We start from the raw sequence: 24272 nt of genomic DNA on the forward strand, positions 1-24272 counted from the left end.
TGACCGATTAGTTAAATAAACCAAACATTTTTAAATTATTCGAAACTGTTTCTAAATTGTGTTATATTTCCATTTCTAAATTGTATGTTTCAAAGAGTTTTCTTGTGAGTAGCCCAGCTTCAAAAAACTTTTTCTCCTAGCTTGCCATGAATAAAAAATAAAAATTTCCATGTTTTATGTTTTTAAGTCTTTGACTCAAATTTCAGTTGAAATTTGGTTCATCAGTAAGCATACATCAAAGGCAGTTTTAACCTCAACATGATATTGTGTACTTTAACAAAAGTGTAACTATTTTTTATCCCCCACCCCTTTTTTTAAAGGAATCCGCAGGCGGGGATCTTCAGTCTCCTTTAACACCGGAAAGTATCAACGGGACAGATGATGAAAGAACACCTGATGTGACACAGAACTCAGAGCCAAGGGCTGAACCAACTCAGAATGCATTGCCATTTTCACATAGGTACAGATTCAATTCAGCAATTATGATTAAGTAAATGTGTAAATATGGAAATGTTTGGTTTCGGGAACCCTTGTAGTTACAAGCTTTGAGTGAAAATTCTAGGTTGACTTTGACTTTTTTTTTTTTTTTTTACTGCTTCTGTTAACCTCAGAAATGAAATACACAAACTTTTTATTAATTTATAGTTTATAGTTGCATAGATGGACTACAGTGAACATTTCCTTTATGTAGAAAAAGGAGCACTAGGCTAATTACAGTACAAATTGTTTTTCAGTGAAATAAAATCTTGTAAGTTGCTTCTACCTGTCTTTTAACATAGCCTCTAAAAGGCCTCCTTTATTAACCTGGTTTCTATTTTTGTGTATGTTCTTGAAGGTTATAAGTTGGAATTTTTTTTAAGTAGGCTTTCCACTCTGAAATTAAGCTTTATCATAGTCTTTGAGGTGATCTCACCACATGATTTCACAGAAGGAAACAGTGGGATAACTTTTAGCTTGGGTTTGTTAATGGCAGATTTATCTTTGCACACCAACTAACAGGAGATAAGTCTTCACTTGCTTTTGAATTTTAAAAGAATCTGTTTCTCTGAAAACATACTATTTATCCTAAATGTGTTCCAAACCAGTTACATTCATTATTGGCCATACTTTGTGTATTTAGGATGTAAGGAGGTCTGTGCAATTGCAATCTTGCAAATGTAAAACAAGTACCTATCAGTCATCTGTTTTAAAGTTAATTTTTTGTCCTTCTTTGGAAACTTTTCACTAGGTTAGTTTTAGTTAAAATTAGGAAAACATTTTCCTTCATTGAACATTTCTTTTGGGGACCAATTTTTAAAAAATCCTTTGGCATATTAAGCAAAATTGAAGTGAGATACTCTTCAACCCTCTTTCTCATGAGAATTTTTATTTCGATTGAAATTTGTTGAATATTAAGGGCATTGGATTAAATGCCCTTAGTAGAGGCTTAGTAGAGGCTAACATTGGGAGACCTCATTGTCAGGCTGAGGAAGAAGAAAAAATTAGTTAAGGTTTTTTAAGGAATGGCCAGGTGCAGTGGCATATGCCTGTAATCCCAGCACTTTGGGAAGCTGAGGTAGGAGGATCACCTGAGGACAGGAGTTCAAGATCAGCCTGGGCAACATAGTGAGACCCCTGTCTCTAAAAATATGTAAAAACTTAGGCCAGGCATGTTGGTGCACACACCTGTAGTCTTAGCTACTTGGGAGGCTGAGGCAGGAGGATCACTTGAGCCTGGGAATCCAAGGCTGCAGTGAGCTACGATTGTGCCACGGTGTTGCAGCCTGAGTGACAGAGTAAGACCTTGTCTATAAAAAACAAAAAAGGTTTGTTTAGCAATGAACATAGGAAAACTGTGAGGCTGTTCTAATTTGTTGCTAACAGTGCTAATAATTTTACATAAAACAGTAGATATATTGTGGAGTTATAGATTTATTGTTGTGGTATAACGATATTTTCTGTTTATAGTGATAAAGATGACTGAACACATGAAAAATTTTAGTTGTTTCTATCTGAATAATACGTTTACATTACATGGTCTTTTAAAATATGCAGTTACAATTAAATAATCATATTAGTATGCAATTTTTAAAAATATTTTACTATGTTGAGGAAAGGAAAAATTTTCTTCCTATTAAATTATATTTAACATATCCATTTAATAAGCAGACTTAAAACTTCACTGAACATAATTATATACTTGATTTCTTTGGCTAACACTTAAATTGAGCCATCTGTGTGGAATACTGTAGCATTTAGAAATAAGAAATTCTGTATTTAACATTTGTAAAAGCTATTTCTAGTTTATGCACCTAAAATTTTCTAAATGTCTACGATTTTGTTAATCCTTAGTATTTGGAGTTACTACCTGGAATTGGTCTTCTCTACGATTTTTCTCTGTTCTCAAGAGTCTAATAAGAGTTACTTTGACTTGAAGTACATAGCTGCTTTGACTACTGGAATTTATAGATGAGTCATGGAGATACTTGACAGAGTTCTGAATATAAAATTTAACAGGTCAATTTAAGTTTTTAATTATGTGAAAGGTATTACATAATCTTGTAGTTCTTACTGAAAAATGCTTCAAAGGATTTTTTAAGACATTCTCTGAACTTGTTTTGATTTTACATTAATCAGTATTAATCAGTATTCAGCTAGTTACTTGACTGAAAACAAGATTTCCACCTGAGGTATAGAACATTGAGTATTTTAAGTTAATGCTAGAATCCCAGAATATCAGAGCTAGAAGAAACCTCAGAGATGATATAATCCATGATTTTCCAAACTGTGGTAGTTTGATATCAATTTAATAGGCCATTCGTGGCTTTCTGAAAAATGAAATATAATGAAACCAAAGAGAAAACATTAGAGTAAAACTCATATTGAGGGTAGAAACTGTTTCAGTAGTGTACATATATGTGTGTATGCTGACTATATTGTAAAATGTCAAAGTTTGAAAGTGTGTGCCTTTGGCATGTGGAAGACTAAATCCCAGAGGTTAGGTGAGTTGCATAAGTCACATAGTTCATTAGTAACAACTGTGAGTCTACAACTCAGCTCTCTGATTCTGGTATGCACTGTCAGTTACAGTACATTAGGCAAATACCCAACAGAAGCACATTGTTGTGTCAGGAAGTTAGTAACTGTTCCTATCCTAGGAGACCTATGTGGAAATAAGATCCGTGTTTCATGATTAGAAACAGATTATTGAAATAAATTTTATTGAAATCTAAAACTCACAAGTTTTTAAACTGGGTACAGTATTATTTTTTCCCATCACAAAGGAACACAATTAAAATCTTATTTATTTATTTAGAGACAGAGTCTCACTCTGTTGCCCAGGCTGGAGTGCAGTGGCTCAATCTTGGCTCACTGCAAGCTCCGCCTCCCAGGTTCACGCCATTCTCCTGCCTCAGCCTCCCGAGTAGGTGGGACTACAGGCGCCCGCCACCACACCCTGCTAATTTTTTGTATTTTTAGTAGAGACGGGGTTTCACCCTGTTAGCCAGGATGGTCTCAATCTCCTGACCTCATGATCCACCCGCCTCAGCCTCCCAAAGTGCTATAAAATCTTAAGTTTTTAATGCTTATTTAGACTATATTGTCTTCCTTCTCCAATATGTGTTTTAGCAGAGAAGAATGAATAGCAAAAAAATTTTTTGCCAGTATTTCTGTTTTAGTTGATTCCATTTTACTGCTAAATAAGGAGCAAAATCACTAGAATGTCTATGTGCTAAAAATAAAAAAGATGGGATATAGGGAGCAGTGATCTAGTCAGTCAGATTAGTTAAGAGTTGACTGTAGTAATAGCTACTTAGCAAGCCATTTGTTCTTTTCTTAAAATTCAAATTTTTGACTAAACCTCATGAATTTGTTAATTAACATGTCAAAAGAAGGTCCTACCTTTCATTTAGCACTGAAAGTTTTAGTAATGTGGTTAGTTTGTTCTTTAAGTCTTTTTTAAAAAGTTACTTAGCTTTAGAGAAATAAGCAAGATTTAAAACATTTTTAGTATTTATAATTTTTTATTATAAAAATTTTCAAGCATACATCAGAGAGAAAATACTATAATGAACTCCTATAAACATGTCACCTGCCTTCAACAGTTATGAAAAAATGGCCAGTCTTGTTTCATCTCTGCCCTCATCTACTCCTCCTCCACTGTGTTATTCTTAAAGCAAATTCACAAATACTTTTCTAAAATTACTTTTGGAGTTTTGAAAAACTTATTTACTAAGCTATTACAACTTTTTATATCATACCTGATTCAGTGGCATTATAGATTACCTTGAATCATTTACTACTTTCTTTGATTTTTAGCTATACAGCTGAACTAAATTTTAAATGTATGAGCTGCTCAATACTCCTTAGTCAAGTGCTATAGTACTGTATTATATCCTTGTCATAAACTATGCAAAAACATTCTTATTGAATAAGCTTCAGTGAATTAATACTGTTTTAGTGTACTTATTTTTAAAGTTTAGAGACGTGTAAAAAAGGGAGATCATGAGGATGAAAGGTTTACTGATTTTTTGGGGGGAAATGTTATTAAATTTTATCTAAATTGCTATTTCTTTCTAAAAACATTTTTTAACCTAAATGATAATGTCTTTTGAGATTGAGCAGGTATACACTTGAACATCCTTTGAAACCAATCTTAGATTAGCTATATATCAAGTAAAGTAGCTATATACTAATAGGCTGGCATATACGTAAGAGGGAAGGTTTTGTTCTCTTTCCAGGGAATTCTTGTTTGCTTCATAGCATCAGCTGTCTAGAATTCTAGAATTTACTTTTTTTTTTTAAATAAATAATAATAGATTTTTTAAAAAAGATTTAAAGCCACTGAAAATTATCTTGGAAATAGTTGATTTTATAGTATTCCAGTGCTGTCACAATGTAATACTGAAAACTAAAAGCTTTCATTTTGTTCATTACAATTTTTTGATCCTCAAATATGGTACAATATAGATAAATAATTGCATATTTTCGAGAGTTCAGAAAAGACATATACATTAGCAGTTTGTGAAGCTATTTTTGTACTGATAAATTTTAATAACAGTTTGATTACCTTGATAGAAAATGGGCTCTTTTAAACACTGGTTATATTTAGATTCTTCTAATGTTTAGATAACGTGTTCTCATGGTGCTTCTAGAATTTATGTATTTTTGGGGATATTGCATGTACCTTCTATTCTGTTAAAGAGATTGTTTTCTGCCACATTATGTGTTTCCAACAGATAATCATTAAAGGATGTATGCAGAAATATTATTTTCTAGCATATTAGTCTTGCTTTATATCAGTATAACTACAGTTTTATCACAATGTATGACATCTGTATGGGTTTACTCCATCTGTATTTATCATCAGAGTTTTAGAAACACTCTACTTTAAAACTATGACTAGGAATTTTTGTGCAATTTCAAAAACTAAATTTCACTGGAAATTTTACATAGCATTTTAACTAAATGCTGCTTAAATACAAAAACACCAAAATAAATACAAAATTTTTATATTTAACAGAGTAAATGCAAACTAAAATACAAAAGGAAGTGCTTAATCTTTTTTGTTTGTTTGTTTTTCTTGAGATGGAGTCTCACTCTGTTGCCCAGGCTGGAGTGCAGTGGTGCGATCTCAGCTCACTGCAACCTCCACCTCCCGGGTTCAAGCCATTCTCTTGTCTCAGCCTCCCAGGTAGCTGGGATTACAGGCTTACATCACCACGACTGGCTAATTTTTGTATTTTTAGTAGAGACAGGATTTCAGCATGTAAGCCAGGCTGGTGACTGAGGTCGAACTCCTGACCTCAAATTATCCACCTGCCTCGGCCCCCCAAAGGAGATTACAGGTGTGAGCCACCACGCCCAGCCCTGATCTTAAATATAGTTTGGATTTACTGTACTTTTAAGATGATAAAAACAGGAAAAAAGTGAATGGCTGTTAAGAGCTCTCAGGTACTGTATTCTCCACACTGTGACAGGTTTCCCTTTTTAATGGGTAGTAAGCAAATCTTAGATTATAGTAATAAACTAGAATAGAAATAATTTCTGGGGATAACTTTTGTTTGGATGAGACTGTGGACTGTATGTAAAGCTGGGACTTGATTTCACAAGAAGTGACTTTATCATTGATATAATTGTAGGTGAAAAATTTAAGTTGTAGGATTCTCCTTAATAATTGACTTAAATATCATTATTCCTCCACTATCAAACCTCAAAAACTAGATTAAGTTTTTCTAGATTAATTTGAAGGCAAGGAATATTTGTGAGAGATCATAACTTAACAATTTAGAGATGTCAGAATTTTTTTACTATAATTGTGAACTATAGTATTTTATAAGAAGTACGGTAGTAATTTGGTCATGTACATTGTTCTGCATTCTCTGGAAACTGAGAAGCAGTTTATATATTTTAAAATAAGATGAAATAAGAAATATAATTTAGTGACTAAGAGTGTTTATTAGCTTTCTGAATAGATACATTTACATTTTCATGTCTTGATTTTTTTTGAGAACTGACCTTCATTCTCTAAAGATTTTGAGGGAAGTGTTAAAATTTGCTAAACCATTTTGTCAAGCACTATCACTTGGTAAAGATTATTCACAAGAAAAAAACTATTCTTTATGTGAGATAAAGACATTACTAACCCACCTCCAATGGCGATTAGACCCTTCCTCTTCTCTACCTCTGCCTTACTGTTATAATTAATGGGAAAGAATTGTTCATCAATCCATTCCTAGTGATTCTCAGTTTCTCTTTTCAAGAAGACTAGCTGGAATTACAGGTGTGGTCATTTGCCATGGAACAGATTGATCCTAGATTAATTATGATCTCTTTCTTGTGGAGGGCTTTAAAAAATTCCTTTTTCCCCTCCATTTCTGTTCTTAGCCTGCTACATGGGGATTTCATTGGAAGGGAGGTAGGTGATACGGACAGTTTTGCTCTAGGACGTGGGGAATAATGTTTTTTTTCCTTTGGATTTGGCCATCTTTCCTCTTACCAAAATAGTTAGGGCCAAGATCAAGGTGTAAACCTAGGCAGAGGCCAGGCAAGCCACAAAATGTGTGACATTTGTGATATATGTGACAGTAAATAGTGGTAAGGCCTTTGGTAAAATGGAGTGTGCAGGGTTCACCTAAACATATTAAAGCTGTTTAAAATGAAGCCAAAAGAGGTTGGAGACTAGGTAACCCACATAGTTTCTAGTCTACATCTTTAAAAGAAATCTCTGTAAAGACTGGACCCAGTTCTTGCTTCATGGGGATAATACATAAGATTCATACTTCATGTGGAAATAAGGTCACAATCACTGATATTGAAAGTGGTCATTCTCCAGGGACTGCCTTCCTTGTAGAATGTGTCAAATGTAGATATGACTGAACAGATTAAATAAATGTACATTGTACTTTTGTTTTCTGTCTGCCATTTTCCATTTAGAGTTTAGCTTGGCCGTATATTCACTGTTGACAAAATTGTTAATTTTGGGGACCTTGTTTTATTATATCTCAGCTTTATTGAGATATAATTCAAATACTAAATAACAACTACCTCAGGTATACAATTCAATGGTTTTTAGTATATTCACAGAGTTGTATAACCATCACCACAGTGAATTTTAGAACATTTTCGTTACTCCCCACCCCCAAAAAACCCTGTACTCATTAGTAGTCATTCTCCCTATACACCCACACTCTCCCTCCACCTACCCTAGGCAACCACTAATCAACTTTCTGTCTTTATAGATTTGCCTATTCTGAACGTTGCGTATAAATGGAATCATAATATGTGGTCTTTTGTGACTGGCTCCTTTCACTTAGCATGTGTTGTTTGTTTGTTTGTTTGTTTTGAGTCTTGCTCTGTCACCCAGGCTGGAGTGCAGTGGTGCAATCTCGGCTCACTGCAACCTCCATTTCCCAGGTTCAAGCAATTCTCCTTCCTCAGCCTCCCAAGTAGCTGGGATTACAGGAGCACACCACTATGTCAGCTAATATTTTTTGTAGAGATGGGGTTTCACCATTTTGGCAGGCTGGTCTCGAACTCCTGACCTCAAGTGATCGCCCACCTCGGCTTCCCAAAGTGCTGGGATTACAGGTGTGAGCCACTGTGCCAGGCCAGCATGTGTTTTTAAGGTTGATCCATGTTATAGAATGTATCAGTATTTCATTTCCTTTTCTTGTCTGATATTCTTGCTCTATGGATATACCATGTTTTATTTATTTTTATTTATTTATTTTTATTTTTTTGAGACAGAGTCTTGCTCTGTTGCCAGGCTGGATCTCAGCTCACTGCAACCTCCGCCTCCTGGGTTCAAGCAATTCTCCTGCCTCAGCTTCCCGAGTAGCTGGGACTACAGGTGCTCGCCACCATGCTCAGCTAATTTTTGTATTTTTAGTAGAAATGGGGTTTCACCATGTCGGCCAGGATGGTCTCGATCTCTTGACCTCGTGATCCCCCCGCCTCGGCCTCCCAAAGTGCTGGGATTACAGGCGTGAGCCACCACGCCCGGCACCATGTTTTATTTATCTATCCATCAGTTGATAGACATTTTGGTTGCTTCCACTTTTTGAAAGTTCCAATATTATGAATAATGCTGTTATAAACATTTGTGTATGAGTTTTTGTGCAGACGTATGTTTTCAATTCTCTTGAGTATATACCTAGTAGTAGAATCACTAGGTTGTGTGGTAATTCTATGTTTAGCCTTTGGAGGAACTGCAAAGCAGCTGTGCCATTTTGCATTCCCACCAGCAGTTATATAAGGGTTCTGATTTCTCCATGTCACCAGCACTTGTTATTGTCTGTCTTTTTTATTATAGCCATCCTGGTTTAAGTGTGAAGTGGTATCTCATTGTGGTTTTCATTTGTATTTCGTTGATGGCTAATGATATTGAGCATGTTCCCATGTGCCTTATTAGTGACTTGTGGGTATTCTTTGGAAAAATGGCTGTTCAGATCCTTTGCTCATTTTTAATTAGACTGTTTGTCTCTTTGTTGTTGAGTTGTAGTTCTTTATAATTTCTAGTTATTAACCTCCTACCAGATAATTGATTTTTAAATATTTTCTTCAGTTCTATTAGTTGTGTTTTCACTATTTTTTTTTCTTGGTGCTTTGCAGCACAAATGTTTAAAAAATTTTTTTTTTTTTGAGAAGAGTCTTGCTCTGTCCCCAGGCTGGAGTGCAGTGGCTCAATCTCGGCTCACTGCAAGCTCTGCGGCCTGGGTTCATGCCATTCCCCTGCCTCAGCCTCCCGAGTAGCTGGGACTACAGGCGCCCGCCGCCATGCCTAGCTAATTTTTTGAATTTTCAGTAGAGACGGGGTTTCACCGTGTTAGCCAGGATGGTCTTGATCTCCTGACCTCGTGATCCACCTGCCTCTTCCTCCCAAAGTGCTGGGATTACAGGCGTGAGCCACCATGCCCAGCCAATGTTTTAAATTTTTAAATAAGTCTAATTCATTTTTTTCTTTCTTGCACTTTTGGTATCATATCTAAGAAATCACTGCCTAATCTAAGGCTACAGTGATTAACACATATGTTTTCTTCTGAGAGTTTTATAGTTTTGGCTCTTAGATTTAGGTCTTTGGTCCATTGATTTTTATATATGATGTGAGATAGAGGTCCACATCTATCCAGTTGTTCCAGCACCATTTGTTGAAAAGACTGCTTTTTATACACTGAACCTTGGCACCCTTGTCAAAAATCAGCTGATGGTAAATATGAGGGTTTATTTCTGGAGTCTTAATTATGTCCCATTGGTCTCAATGTTTATGCCAGTACTGCACTTTCTTTTTTTCAGACAGAGTCTTGCTTTGTCACCCAAACTGGAGTGCAGTGGGGCCGTCTTGGCTCACTGCAACCTCTGCCTCCTGGGTTCAAGCGATTTTCATGCCTCAAAGTGATTGTCATGTCTCAGCCTCCCGAGTAGCTGGGATTATAGGCATGCGCCACCACCCCCAGCTAATTTTTGTATTTTTAGTAGAGACGGGATTTCACCATGTTGGCCAGGCCAGTCTTGAACTCCTGACCTCAAGTGATCCTCCCGCCTTGGCTTCCCAAATTACAGGTGTGAGCCACTGTGCCCGGCCTACACTGTCTTAATTAATGTATCTTTGTAGTTAAGTTTGAAATTGGGAAGTATCCCTTCGGTATTATTTTCAAGATTGTTTTGACTCCTCAGTACCTAGAATTTCCCTATGAATTTTAGTGCCTAGAAATTGTATATGAATATCCTTGTGTGTTTCTTCAATGAAACCAGTTGGGATTCTGATAAGGATTGTATTGTATTGAATATGTAGATCAGTTTGGAGCTCACGGCCAAAATGTTCCTCTTAATGTTAACTTTTGTGATCTACGAACTTGAGCTGTTTTCCCATTTATTTGGAGCTTCTTTAATTAATTTCAGTGATGTTGTTTGGTTTTCAGAGTATAGATTTTCTTCTTTTGTTAAATGTATTCAGATTTTATTCTTTTTGGTGCTATTATAAATGAAATTGTTTTGTTAATTTCACTTTTGAATTGTTCATTGTTAGTATATGGAAGGATGATTGTTGTGTAGTGATCTTGTATCCTACAAACTTACTGAACTCATTTATTAGTCTTAATCATTTTTTAGTGGGTTCCTTAGGATTTTCTATATATAAAATTATATCATCTGTAAATAAAGATAGTTTACTTCCTCCTTTCCTATCAGGATATCTTTTCTTTTTTTAAAACTCATTGCTGTAGCTAGAACCTGTAGTACAGTGTTGAATAGAAGTGACAAGAGTGGACATCTTAATCTTGTTCCTGATAGAAGGAAAGCATTGAGTCGTTTACCATTAAGTATGATGTTAGCTGTATGTTTTTCATGGATGCTCTTTATCAGGGTGAGGAAGTTCCCCTATATTCCTAGTTTTTCAGTGTTTGTTTTTTTCTATTAATGTTTGTTCCTATTGATTAATGATTTCCTCTTATCCCTCAGAACTTGATGGCTTTAGGAATTTATTCATTGACAAATAGAGCAATATGCTTTCTTATGTTTATTTCTTAAAAGCTAATTGATGGTTTATTTTAAAGGAAAAATGAACTGGACTAAAGAGGAAGAATTCTTACTAAAATATCACTGTTTTTAAGAGCTCTTCACTGAGTATCAGTTTTGCTATGTAAAAATATGAAACCTTCCTGTCTTCTAGCATTTTATCTCTCCAAAATAGGTGAGGTAGCTCTTATAGAGAGTGGGAATGGGGGTACATTTGCTGTCTGATTTTTAAAGAGGTTTAGTTTATTTTTTTCCTTTAATTTGTTTCTAATTGAAAGAAAATAATATAAAAAAACCTTGAAGGAAGGAAAGGAAGGAAGGAAGGAAAGGAAGGAAAAGAAGGAAGGAAGGAAGGAAAGGAAGGAAGGAAATGAAGGAAGGAAAGGAAGGAAGGAAAGGAAGGAAGGAAGGGAAGGAAAGGAAGGAAGAAAAGGAAGGAAAGGAAGGAAGGTAGGAAGGAAAGGAAGGAAGGAAGGAAAGGAAGGAAGGAAGGAAGGAAGGTTGTAAACATTCCATGGCCAACATGGCAAAACCCCGTCTCTACCAAAAATACAAAAATTATCTGAGCGTGGTAGTGCACGCCTGTAATCCCAGCTACTCAAGTGGCTGAGGCATGAGAATCGCTTGAACCTGGGAGGCGAAAGTTGTGGTGAGCTAAGATCGTGCCACTGTACTCCAGCCTGGGTGACAGAGCGAGACTCTGCCCCAAAAACAACCAAAAAACAAACAAATACAAAAAAAACTGGATAAATTATAGGATTATTCCGATGAATATAAAGCATGTTCTTATTAAATACGAATAAAAATACACATTCTAAAAATTATTCATTTCAAATAACTCTGATTTCTAGTGTAATTATTACTCTAGAAAAAGACTTAGCTTGTGTTTTTCCTTATTGCATTATATAAATGTCGGCTGATGATTATTTTAAAGGACCAATTATATGGTCAATACTTGTTTTACATAGACAGTGTTCTACCTAGTTTTTATTATAGAAGATTTGTTTTTCTGGATACATGTAGTTTTGAGTATTCAGCATACTTGTATATTAACCTTCAAGCAGTATATCAATGCCATAATTATGTCAAAGGACATTTTAAAGGCTGCTGTATGTACAAAGTGCAGAATTAAGTCACTAAATTAACCCAATTTTTTTTTAATTTTTATTTTTATGGATACATTATAGTTGTACATATTTGTTGTGGTACATGTGATATTTTGATACAAACATATAATGTTTACCATTCAAATCTGGGTAGTCAAATATCTGTTACCTCAAACATTTATCATTTCTTTGTGCTAGGAACATTCCCCATATATTCTAGTCTAGTCATTTTGAGATAATATAATGAATTATTGTTAACTATAGTTGCCTTACTGTGCTGCCAAACTCTAGATCTTACTTCTTCTATCTAACTATTTTTATTCCCATTAACCAACCCCTTTTTATCTCCCACTCCCCACTACCCTTCCCAACTTCTGGTAGCCATTCTATTCTCTACCTCCATGGCATCAATTTTTTTAGCTTCTACATATGAATGAGAATACGCAACATTTGTCTTTCTGTGCATGGCTTATTTCATTTAACATAATGTTCTCTGGTTCCATTCATGTTGTTGCAAATGACAGGATCTCATTCATTTTTATAGCAGAATTGTACTCCACTGTGTATATGTAACACATATAGTACCACGTATACACAGTGTGGTACTATTGGTAGATATCCATTCATTGGTGGACACTTAGGTTGATTCTATGTCTTGACTGTTATGAATAGTGCTGCAGTAAACATGGGAGTGCAGATATCTTTTTGATATACTGATTTCCTTTCTTTTAGATATCCCAGCAGTGGGATTGCTGGATCATATGGTAGTTCTATTTTTAGTCTTTTAAGGAACATCCACAGTTCTTCATAGTGGCTGTACTAATATACCTTTCCCACCAACAGGGTGCAAACTTTCCACTTTCTATCCTCACCAGCATTTGCTATTTTCTATCCCTTTGATAATAAATCCAAATCTTTCAAGTCTCATTTACCTGACACACTAAAGGGTTTTTTTTTTTTTTTCAATTTTCATCAATTAAGGTTCTCCATGACATTTAATGTGACATAGTTAATGGAGAAAGGTTCCCTTCATAGCTGCATCGGTGTCTGTAACATAAGGCTATTGGAACTTTATATTAGCAAAAGTGTTTTCAGAAAGCATATTTGGTCTTATGGCTTACTTGCTTTTTCTAATTAGATCATTTTAGGGTATGCTTTACTCACAATCTAAGTTACTATTAAAGAGACCACCTAAGGTCTCTTTGGCTCTATGAAATAATAGATTTTTTTTTCTCTAGAGTTACAGAGAATGGATACTAGTAATTTGTTAAGTTATGTGAAGAACCATGTCATGGAATGTTACCTGAGTCCAAGAACACTGCTACTATTAGTAGTTATATCTTTTCACCTTTTTAAAACAGATAAACTGTTCTGTCATTATTAAGTATAGTCAGAAAGTCTTAGGTTCCAAAGCGAGGAAGGAAGCTGATCTTTAGCTGTACTTTATCTTCGAAGTCTCGCGACCCATGTGATCTACTAGATGTTCAGCCTTGAACTAATACTAGACATATTATCACATCTGGGTTTTTTGCAGAGAGAGAATTATCTTGAACAGTAAGTAATAAAGAAAAAGCATAACACACCTAAATAGTTTCTCCTCCCTTTCCCCTGTTACCACTTTTTAAAAATTTTCTGCTTGAACATTTTGCCTTTTTATGGAAAAGCTGGACTCTTTATTCTCTTACAACCTGGTATCTACTGGATATATTTTTGAGAGACAGAAAAGATCAGTTCTCCAAGTTAGATTTTTTTTTTTTTCCTACTCCGGAGACAGCCAGTTTCCCTTGGTGGATGATTTCTCTGATCATCTTTAGTTTTGGAACTTAGTGGAGTCACCATTTCTCGTGGAAGAAGAGGATCTACAATTTTTCCTAATTGACAAGATGCAAGTAGTCCCTGACTGAGAGAAACTAACATGGAAGAAACATGAAAATTTAAAAAGACCCAATCATCACAGCTTTAACATGGAAGAGTCAAAAGAAGTAGTATCTTTAAAGAAGACACTTAACTGCTTGGATTCCTGTGTATGCCTAGATAGCATTTAAGCTATCTCCATGTAGAGGAAGAAGAGAATGACTTGGCGTGGCATCCCGTGTTTTGTTTCTTTGGCAAAATGCCATTATACTTGCTCTGCTAATTTTTGGAAGATTTAAAAGCCTTTGATGGAGAAAGATTTCTGTTGGTTGAAAATCAAAATAGCTGTTATTTCTGATAAATATAGTCAAAAATAAGCAACCTGATCTTCCTGGACTTCTTTGTAGAACTGACTCATAGATGCCATTTCTTTTTAAGATTTAAAAATATAGCCAGTTTTCTACATGTAACCAGATACTAATATTTTGATCAATTTGGTTTGTTGTCATATGAGAACACTTACCTCCCTACCTCACAGGGATGTTGTGAGGCAAATTTTAAATGTTCCTAAGAAAAGTTTAGAAATAATAACTCTTGTGGGTAGTTTCTATAATCATAAGTTTTTGTTTATTTTAGAATTTACAAATGCTTTCCCATAGTTATGAATAGACATTAGGTAACATTTTTAAATGGAAGATAATGCAGTTGTACTTGATTTATCGATGCATATCCTTGTGTAAAGAATAATTTGCATGGAATGTTGCATTTTTTTTAACCAAGAGCTTTTATACGATTAAAGAAAAGCTAAAGTAAAAATGTCTGGTTTCCCCCTTTATTTAGTTGAGATTTAATTATTCATACCTCTTCCGGAATCTAACACCAATAAGTTATTTTTTGATTAAAATGTTTAGAGAAAGGGTACTTCCTCCCCAAAATATGATACTAATACACTATGTGTGCTCTTCTATTATAGAAAGCAAATATTAAAGTTGGTGAAGACGTACTTTAGAAATAAGGAAGAAATATAACAGAATTAGTCATTACCTTAACAGTATTGCTTTTCTGGTATTTAAAACTTAGAAGGGCTTCTTGTATCAGTTCCCATTTTATTATGGGAATAGTTTATAGAATGTGTTCTGAACCTGATAAAATTCAAGAGAAAATAATTTCCTGGGAGAAAATGTGAATAATACAATGGTCTGTCATTGTTGTCATGTTGGTCTCTAAAAATATGACATTCCTACCATCATCTCTGTCTCAAAAATGAAGGGATTGCACTTAGGTTCTTCTAGCTGTGCCACCAGTCGTGTTCACAGTCTTAGACAAAAGACTTTATCTCTTTGAGCTACAGTTTCCTCATATATTAAGTAAAAGGGGTGGTCAGGTGGGTAATGATTTCTGAATGTCCTTATCTTGATTATCTTAAAGTGATCCTGCCTTTAGTCTAGGAAATTAGTAAGATGTCCACTCCATGGCTGAGCATGAGACTTAGTACTGCCTTTATAATCATTAAAACACTGATAATGTTATTGTGCTATATAAAAGAACCCATTACATAAGGCAGATTAGCCATTTCTGTCTTTAAATAGAACATTAGAAAAAAAGTAGTGTCCTATGCTTTTGCATTATGCACACACATAATTAAAATTACTGAAATTCCTTCCAGATGGCACCATGGATTAAAAATGTGTGATCCATCAATTACTACTTTTCAACAATAATGTAAAATTAGCACAAGAGACCGCATAGCTTCATAGTATCCTGAAATAGATTATTATAATGGGATAAATTTCTGAACTACAATGCTAATAGCTAGGCTTATAGATTCAAACTTATAGATTGAATTAAATCTTCTATACTTGGGGATGGATTTTAGCAGTATTAAATCATAACCAGCAAAAAGAAACCAGAATGCAACTTGTGCTGTCTGGTGGCTCTCTTTGAAACACGATATTGATCAATGGAAAATAGTGAAGTCAATTATGCCATTTTTGGGAAAGCAAGATGTAAGCATTTAATAACTTTTACATACTGCTATACTTGGAAATATTGTAGACATTTAGTGCTTCAAGTAGTGTTGTTTGATATCTCACCTGTGAGTCATACCTTACAGTCCTTGATGTAAGTTCTAGACTAACTTAAAGTGTTATACCCAAAAGGACCAGGGAAGACTATCACTTGTTTTTAATTCAGTGAAGTTAGTGATAACAAATGAGAGAAAGGTCATCTTTGTTGTTCTTCATGTTTCTTCCTTAAGAGATCATCTTGTCTCCACTCCCACTGTTTTACTTGACTAGCCAAAAAAAAAAAAAAAAAAGAGAGATCATCTTTTAAGAGTCCATTTATTCAGCAATATTAGTATAAAACTTTAAATGCTAGGTAGTGAACACTATCCTTAGTACTTCCAAAAATTAGATGGTATAGTGTATAGAAGTCTATTCATTAAAGGGCGTACTTGGGTTTATATTTAATCCTGTGTTTTCATATTTTTATTTTTTATAGTTTTATCTCTACTGTTTTTTCTTTTTTTTTTTTTGACAATTGTCTCATGAGAAGTAGAATGGATACAATTTCTGCTTTTTCAGGAAGAAAAATCCAAAGCATATGGTTAGGGAATTTTTCTAAAAGCTATAGATAGGTACCAGAATTAGAACTTTAATCCCTTGCTTCTGTACTTCAGTCTTTCCTTAACCTGTCTTGAAGAAATTTTAAGTCACCATATGGAGACCAAATATAAAAAAGATGATAATTAACAATATTGATTCACTATTTGATGCAAAAATAAGTTATGAATCTTTAAAATGTGTAGTTGAAATTCAATGAGTATTGACTCTGTAGGCATTTAATTTATTTAAGAAAATAACTGTGTATTTCAGTTAAGTCAGCACAGTCATGTTGATTTTTTTTTTTTTAATTTTTTTGAGATGGAGCCTCCCTCTGTCACGCAGGCTGGAGTGCAGTGGCACGATCTTGGCTCACTGCAACCTCTGTCTCCTGTGTTCAAGTGATTCTCCCACCTCAGCCTCCTGAGTAACTGGGATTAAAGACGTGCACCACCACACCTAGCTAATTTTTGTATGTTTCTTAGAGATAGGGTTTCACCATGTTGGTCAGGCTGGTCTCGAACTCCTGACCTCAAATGATCCACCCTCCTCGGCCTCCCAAAGTGCTGGGATTAGAGGTGTGAGCGACCGCATCCGGCCTATGTTGATTTTTATAACTATTTACATTGAAAATTATTGGCCAGGCCCGATGGTTCATGCCTGTAATTCAGCGCTATGGGAGCCTGAGCCAGGCTGATCACCTGAGGTCAGGAGTTTGAGACCAGTGTGGCCAACATGGAGAAACACCGTGTCTACTAAAAAATACAAAAAAATTAGCTGGGCATGGTGGCGGGTGCCTGTAATCCCAGCTACTCGGGAGGCTGAGGCAGGAGAATCACTTGAACCTGGAGATGGAGGTTGCAGTGAGCCAAGATTGCGCCATTGCACTCCAGCCTGGGCGACAAGAGCAAGGCCCCTTCTCAAAAAAAAAAGAAAAATATCTTAACAGGGTTTAGTGTGTGTGCTTGTGTGTGTGTGTGCTCATAGTATTCTTGATTATGTAACTGGTAGTTTATATTTACAAAGCAAAAGTATTAGAGAATCTTAGATTAAGGTAATTTACATGATTATAGGCCACAGTAAACTTTCCTTATATGTTATATTATTTCTTTGCTCTTTTGTCTATTGATTTAGTAGTATAGCTAAGAATCCAGTCTGCATGTTTACCAAGTAGCTGGCTAAAGCTTTCAGTTCCACTGAGAGTTAAGCTTATGTTTCTGAAACCAGCATAGCATAACTAAACATTTGGAACACTTGTTCTACAAGTTTTCGGATTTGAATGTAAGGGTATTTCAACCTTACAGCATCTGGGGGCACTTTGTAACAAAAGTCATTTCTTGGAAGTAGAAAGTTGAAACTTGTAACATAGCTTCAAAGGTATTCTGCAAAATATTGCCCTAATAGTTCAAAAATAGTTTCTAAATTTTATTTGAAAATAAAGAGCTCAAAAGTAGTTCTATTGTAAACCAGTGACTGAAACATATCAAGAGTCTGGGAGTACCTGGAAAGCACAGTTATCTTTGTGGAGTATTTTGTAGGCATGTTGTATACGTATATAATCATATGAATTAGAAATCATTTAACTAGCAAGTTATGCATCTAAAATCACCATGAGCACACACATGTAAGCAGTTAGTGTCCAGACTGAGCACGCGCAACTCTTTGGCATAGGTCCATTTTAATACTACTTAGTTCAAAATCATGTATGGAGCATGTCTTTGTGCCAGGTGAAAGGTGAATAAGATTGCCTTCAAGGAGCTTCATGAGGCAGCAGAATATATAACCAGTATGGATGATGTGGAGGTAGTGATCCATGAGGTGCTCTGGAAACTCTAAGAACAGTCCCCAAGCTCTCTCCATGATTACTCCAACATTCTCTGATGTTATACTTCCTTTACAGTTTTAACAAATATTTGAGTGCCAGGCAAACATTAGTGAACAAGTAAACAGTCTCTGTTCTTATAGTGTTTAAACTTCAGTGGGGGGATAAGAGAAATAATTGCATAACTATATAATTACTGTTATGGAAAGTGCCACAAAAGAAGAGATCAAAGTGAGGGAAGAAGGCAGGTGGTGGTATGGCTGGATCATGAAAGTAGGCTCCTTGTGGAGTCATACATAACTCATCCTTCCAGTGGGTAGAAGTTGGCCTGCGAAGTGGGGAAGGAGCGCTTCTGGCAGAGGGAGGGGCATCTGCTTTGGCCTTTGAAGCAGTTAGGTGTTTTAGTGCCCTCATCTGAGGTCGTGGTAGTGACAACTGGAAAGAATTTATAAAGACTGGGATGGAAGAAATGAGAGAATTGTTCACTATTTAGCTTTGAGAGTAAGGAAATAGGAAGAAATAAAGATATTTCTGTTCACTAGCCAATAACATCTGTATCCTCCAAAATATCAGATACATAAAAGACAATAGATGTTGATTTATTACATTTAATACATTGATTGCTTAAGTTCAGAAGTTACACAAACTGATAGCCTATTTAGTTGTACATGACCGTCACAATACTAGCATCACATGTCTAAATAAATTAGAAATGCAAATCGTAATGCAGATAAAAAAAAGAATGCCTCTTTAATCATTTTACATCTTCTCCAAATGAAACCCATGAGTCAAGATATATAAATGCCCAAATTGTATAGAAATTTGTCACATAGTTCTCAGTTGCTAAAAATTTTAAGGAAGAGGTACTTTCGTGTTAAAATCCAGAAGTCATTTAGCACTGTTTGTTAAGATCCTCTGTGAATATCATGTTAAGTAGTATTAGTAAATGGAATCTAGAATAAGTGTTTTTCTTCTTGAATTTATTCACTTTTACAAAAATGCATTTGAAAGAGTGATTACTCTGAAAAGATTAACACTTTTTAGCTTGCGTATGAAGTTTGTTGCCACAAGTCATTTTAATATTATTCTTGAAGAATACTCAGCATGGCAGATATGCTTCCAGATCTATATAGAATGTCTCCTAAGGCTTTAGTTTGTTTTTTATAAGTAAGTAATAGTTACAGAGATATAATTTAACTGGTTGAAAGATAGGGAAAATACCACTTACCACAAGCTCATAAAACTTTTACATAAGCAGTTCACTAATATGGGTGACCATAATGTATATGATAAAAGCTCCTCTCAAGCTTGGGAATATGTAGTCATTTGGGATGGTTTTCTGAAAGCTGTTAATAAGCTAAGTAAACCTATAGAAGCACATTTTAGTACTTAGAGTCTAGTTTTAGTAGAATCTGCATTCATCCATAGAAAGCAGTCTAGCAAATGTTAATAGTAAGGCCTGAAGTAGTTCCACAGATATCCATGTTCATATACTATTGTAAAATTATTTACTTTTCATATAAATATAGGCAAAGCATGCAGTCATCCATCTCTACAATGTAAAGTCTTTCAGGTATTAATGATAGATGTCTATTATTTCCATATCCTTAAAAACAAATGTAGACATCTTTTCTACTTTATTTGTCCATCCATATTTGTAACTATTCTGCATTTTGAAATATGTTTTGCAAATTTTGCTATGATATTTAAGGCCCTTGGAATAATAACTTAAATCTGTTTAATCCATACTTTACCAGACTATTAAATAATTTGATCCCAACTTTTCCTTTTGATTACAGCATATTCTAAACTAGTTTAAAAGTAGTCACCTATTTTTCAGTGATCTCTGTGTGGCATTCTCAACACCCTTATATATAACTGCATATAGCCAATTGTAAATTACCCCTAAGGTAACAGAGCAAAGGAGTAGCACATGTGAAAAAAGACATTGTAGTTCAGTTTGAAAAACCTTACGGGTGGGCATCTTAATATTGCTGTGGTATGGAAGACAAAGTACCCATCCATTACAGCATTTGAATTTAATAGCCTGTGTTAGTTAATTCATACTTAGGTTAAAGGAAGCCCAAGTCACTGGTCCAGATATCATACATGACAATGTCATACAAAGAAAAATTCTTTCAAAGTCACAGATTACAAAAGAGGGTGTTAGATCAAGGGAAGCTGAGTTTTTGTGAGTAATATGCTCAAGACTGTCGCTGTACTGGAAAAACAGCAAAGCAAATGTCCTGCTGAAAGGGATTTCTGTCGTGTTGTTTTTCTGTAGCTAAAGTGGTGACTCTTGCTGAACTAATCTGGAGTTGGAATACAGCCAGACTTCATCACATTGGCCAGTAAAGTTAGGAGACTTTTGCTTCCATCGAGGCCGATCAGGAAGGCTTTAGAAGGAAAACCAAAAAAAGCCTCTTTTGATAATAGCTGCGCAATCAGTAGTGGACTAAGCTATTATTGATTCTGGGCTGTATTCACTTATTATCATCTCCCTTTGCTTAGAATTGATTTGCATAATACTTTTCATCAGGGCCCTTACCTTTGCATATTATTTACATAGCTTATATGTGCATTTAATAAATGAAGTTGGTAGGGATGATTCTGCCACAAGTAACATGCTATTAACAAACATTTAAATAATTCGATGTTATATCCTTTGATTCTGGCCTCCTCTTCAAAAACAAATTTAAACTGAATGCAAAAGTTTTCTGATTCAAATCATGGCTAATGAAATTATTGATTACTACTGGTTTCTAAAAGATGGAAATTTGGAAAGAGATTTTACTGTAAAATTATCCATATCTTTTCACACAATTTTAGCTTTGGTAAAATCTGTTAATAAGCATCATTTCAATTCTGGCAGTACCAACAGAGATTGTTATCGTTTAAATTATTATTTCCCAACAACACTACGTATTGTACAATTTTTAGGGTGAATTTTCCTTAAGTGACCTACTCTGCAAGGAAATAGTGGCATTTTTGTCTCCAAAGTTAAATCAAATTATAGAAGGCCAGATAAAAACATTCATTTCTATCTTTAATAGATTATAATGATTATAATGCTATTACCCTGTAAATAAGAGAATGGGATTGAAATTAATTGATCTCACTCTTGGCAAGAGATAGATGTATATTCATAAGAGTTGAAAGAAACATAATTTTTTATTTAGTATGTAAGACTGATTTCCTGAAGACATCCCACTGTGGAATGGTCTAACATCATTTCCTGAATAAATTTCCAAAGAAAGCTTTTAATCAATGGTCAGTTTTTTAAGAAGGGAAATCGGCCGGGTGCGGTGGCTCACGCCTATAATCCCAGCACTTTGGGAGGCCGAGGCGGGCGGATCACGAGGTCAGGAGATCGAGACCATCCTGGCTAACACGGTGAAACCTCGTCTCTACTAAAAATACAAAAAATTAGCCGGACGTGGTGGCGGGCGCCTGTAGTCCCAGCTACTCAGGAGGCTGAGGCAGGAGAATGGCGTGAACCCGGGAGGCGGAGCTTTCAGTGAGCCGAGATGGCGCCACTGCACTCCAGCCTGGGCAACAGAGCGAGACTTCGTCTCAAAAAAAAAAAAGTAGGGGTGCGGGGAGGGGAAATAGGGAAATCAACAAAAATACTGACTTTTGTGAATCTAGTAGATACATAATTCACAGTATCACCTTGGGTCAATTCGTTTTTCTTCTCACTTAGGAACTAGCAGTAGGTCCACTGAATAGCTTTTTATTCTCTTCCCTTAGATCTGGCTCTCAACCTTCCAAATTTACTGATGTAGGGAAACTATGATTTACGTTAAAGTATTTAAAACACCTGTAAGGCACTTTGAACCTTTCACAAATATCCCTGAGCAAGAAGTTAGTATCCACATCTCCTTCCTAAAAGAGGATAAGCTGCTTAAAATTTTCAAAGGTAATTTCTTAAGAGGCTTTAGAGTATCATGGGTAGAAACCAGAAGCGAGGATACAAAGTGAAAGTGAAACTGGGACCTCCTGTGGCTCTTCACCCTTGTATTTCCATTCCTCAGCCACAGCTACATTAGGGCATGTGGCAGAGACTACAGAAGGCACTGTGCCAGGCAAGCAGTGCACAGATGTTAGCAGATGTTACAGTGTGGAGCCATCTCCAATGGAGCTGCCCATCAACACATAGAAATGTTGCTCTTACTGCTAGAAGCACAGTTACAGGAACCAGGACATTCCTTGGGGCCCCTTATGGGACTCTCCATTGTAGCAAATAAAAATGGAAGTAGAGCTAGACTTTTGCTGTGCTCTCTCAAATCAAATGGGAAACTATGCACTAAAGTACAGAGTGTTTTTATGGAGTACACATAACATAGATTCCCTTCTCCCCTCTCACAATCAGAAATTAACCATACCACTTCTTAGAATCATTTCGGTTTACTTATTTTCTCATTGCTTCATTAACTTGCTAAATTTATTCTGAGGTTACATAAAAGGTTTAAACTTGCTATAAATAATACATCTGTACTAACTAAGAATGACAATATAAATCATTGAGTGCATACAATATAAATCATTGACTGGGTTTGATTTAAATTATTTCTGTTCTTTACATCAGTGATCAAAAGGAGCCACTTTAAAATATTTAATGTTAAATCTTTTCGGCTTTTTAGCAGCTTGCAGAGGATTCTTTGAGGATTCTTTATTGACTGCATATATGGAAGGTACTACCATTTGAGTGTCCCATTTTTTGTCTTCAAGAGTACATTTACATAGGCTATTTACTCCTCAAAATCACCCTATAAAGATAGTTGTTAATAACCCTAATTTTATAGATGAGAAAACTGAGACCTGATGAGGTTAGGTAACTTGCCCAAGGCCCATAACTATTAAATGACTACAGCCATAGTTTGAAGCAAGTCATCAGATTCGAGCCTGAACTTTTAACCAGCTGTTACAGCAATTGATTCTTAATACAGATGTTTAACAAAATTCTTCGAAACTCAGAAATATTTATAGAGTGATAAAGGCATACATTATACATTTTGAAGTAATTTGTTTCAGATTAATTTTCCTCAGAAAAGTCAATAGTGTTTCACTTTCTTTACCAGAGCTGAGTAAAATTCTGTATTTTATCTGATCTAAGATACATCAAGAAAAAAATCGTCAATTAAACTATGACTATGACAACTCTTTTAGGTTTACGTGGACGTAGATTTTAATATCAGCCTCTTTTGTACACATGTAATATATGTAAAATAAATGGCTTAAGGTGTTCTTATAACTTCATCATATGCAGGGTCCAGCTCTTCTGATTCACTTTATGACTACAATTTATGTCCATGTTTTTCACCTCAATATCATTTTTTTGTGCTATCAGTAACATTGGTGATACATTGTTTCTTTAAAAACTATTCTCGGCCAGGCACAGTAATGCCAACCCTTTGGGAGGCTGAGGCAGGTGGATTGCCTGGGCCCAGGAGTTTGAGACCACCCTAGGCAACATAGAGAAACCCTGTCTCTACAAAAAAAAAAAAAAATACAAAAAATAGCCAGGCGTGGTGGCACTTGTCTATATTCCCAGCTGCTTGGGAGACTGAGGTGGGAGGATCACTTGAGCCCAGGAGGTTGAGCCTGCAGTGAGCCATGATTGCACCACTGCACTCCTGCTTGAGTGACAGAGTGAGACCATGTCTCAAAAAACCAAAAACCAAGAAACTATTCTACTTTTATTTCTGGGATTTTCTTCCAATGTTTATTAAAAGTATTAGTACTTAAATTCTATTTCACTTCTAAACACTGTGTTTCCTAGAATATGACCAAGTGATTTCTAGTTCACTATAGGAACTTCCTGTAAAACTTCATCAGTCAACATATATCTCAATCTGTTTACCTATAGCCAACTATATTGTATGTTGATCC

At 35.4% G+C, this 24272-nt stretch overlaps 1 protein-coding gene across 1 annotated transcript in view; it reads left to right on the top strand.

Moving 5' to 3' along the window:
• Nucleotides 1-24272, top strand: part of HOMER1 (homer scaffold protein 1) — a 141020-nt gene that overhangs the window by 74795 nt on the left and 41953 nt on the right. Inside the window, exon 5 of the mRNA XM_003822281.7 lies at nt 321-460. Within this exon, the coding sequence (XP_003822329.1) occupies nt 321-460 (140 nt within the window). The remainder of the gene's footprint in view (nt 1-320; nt 461-24272) is intronic.

The sequence above is a fragment of the Pan paniscus genome, chromosome 4, assembly GCF_029289425.2.
Source record: "Pan paniscus chromosome 4, NHGRI_mPanPan1-v2.0_pri, whole genome shotgun sequence".
In the NCBI taxonomy this organism is placed as follows: Eukaryota; Metazoa; Chordata; class Mammalia; order Primates; family Hominidae; genus Pan; species Pan paniscus.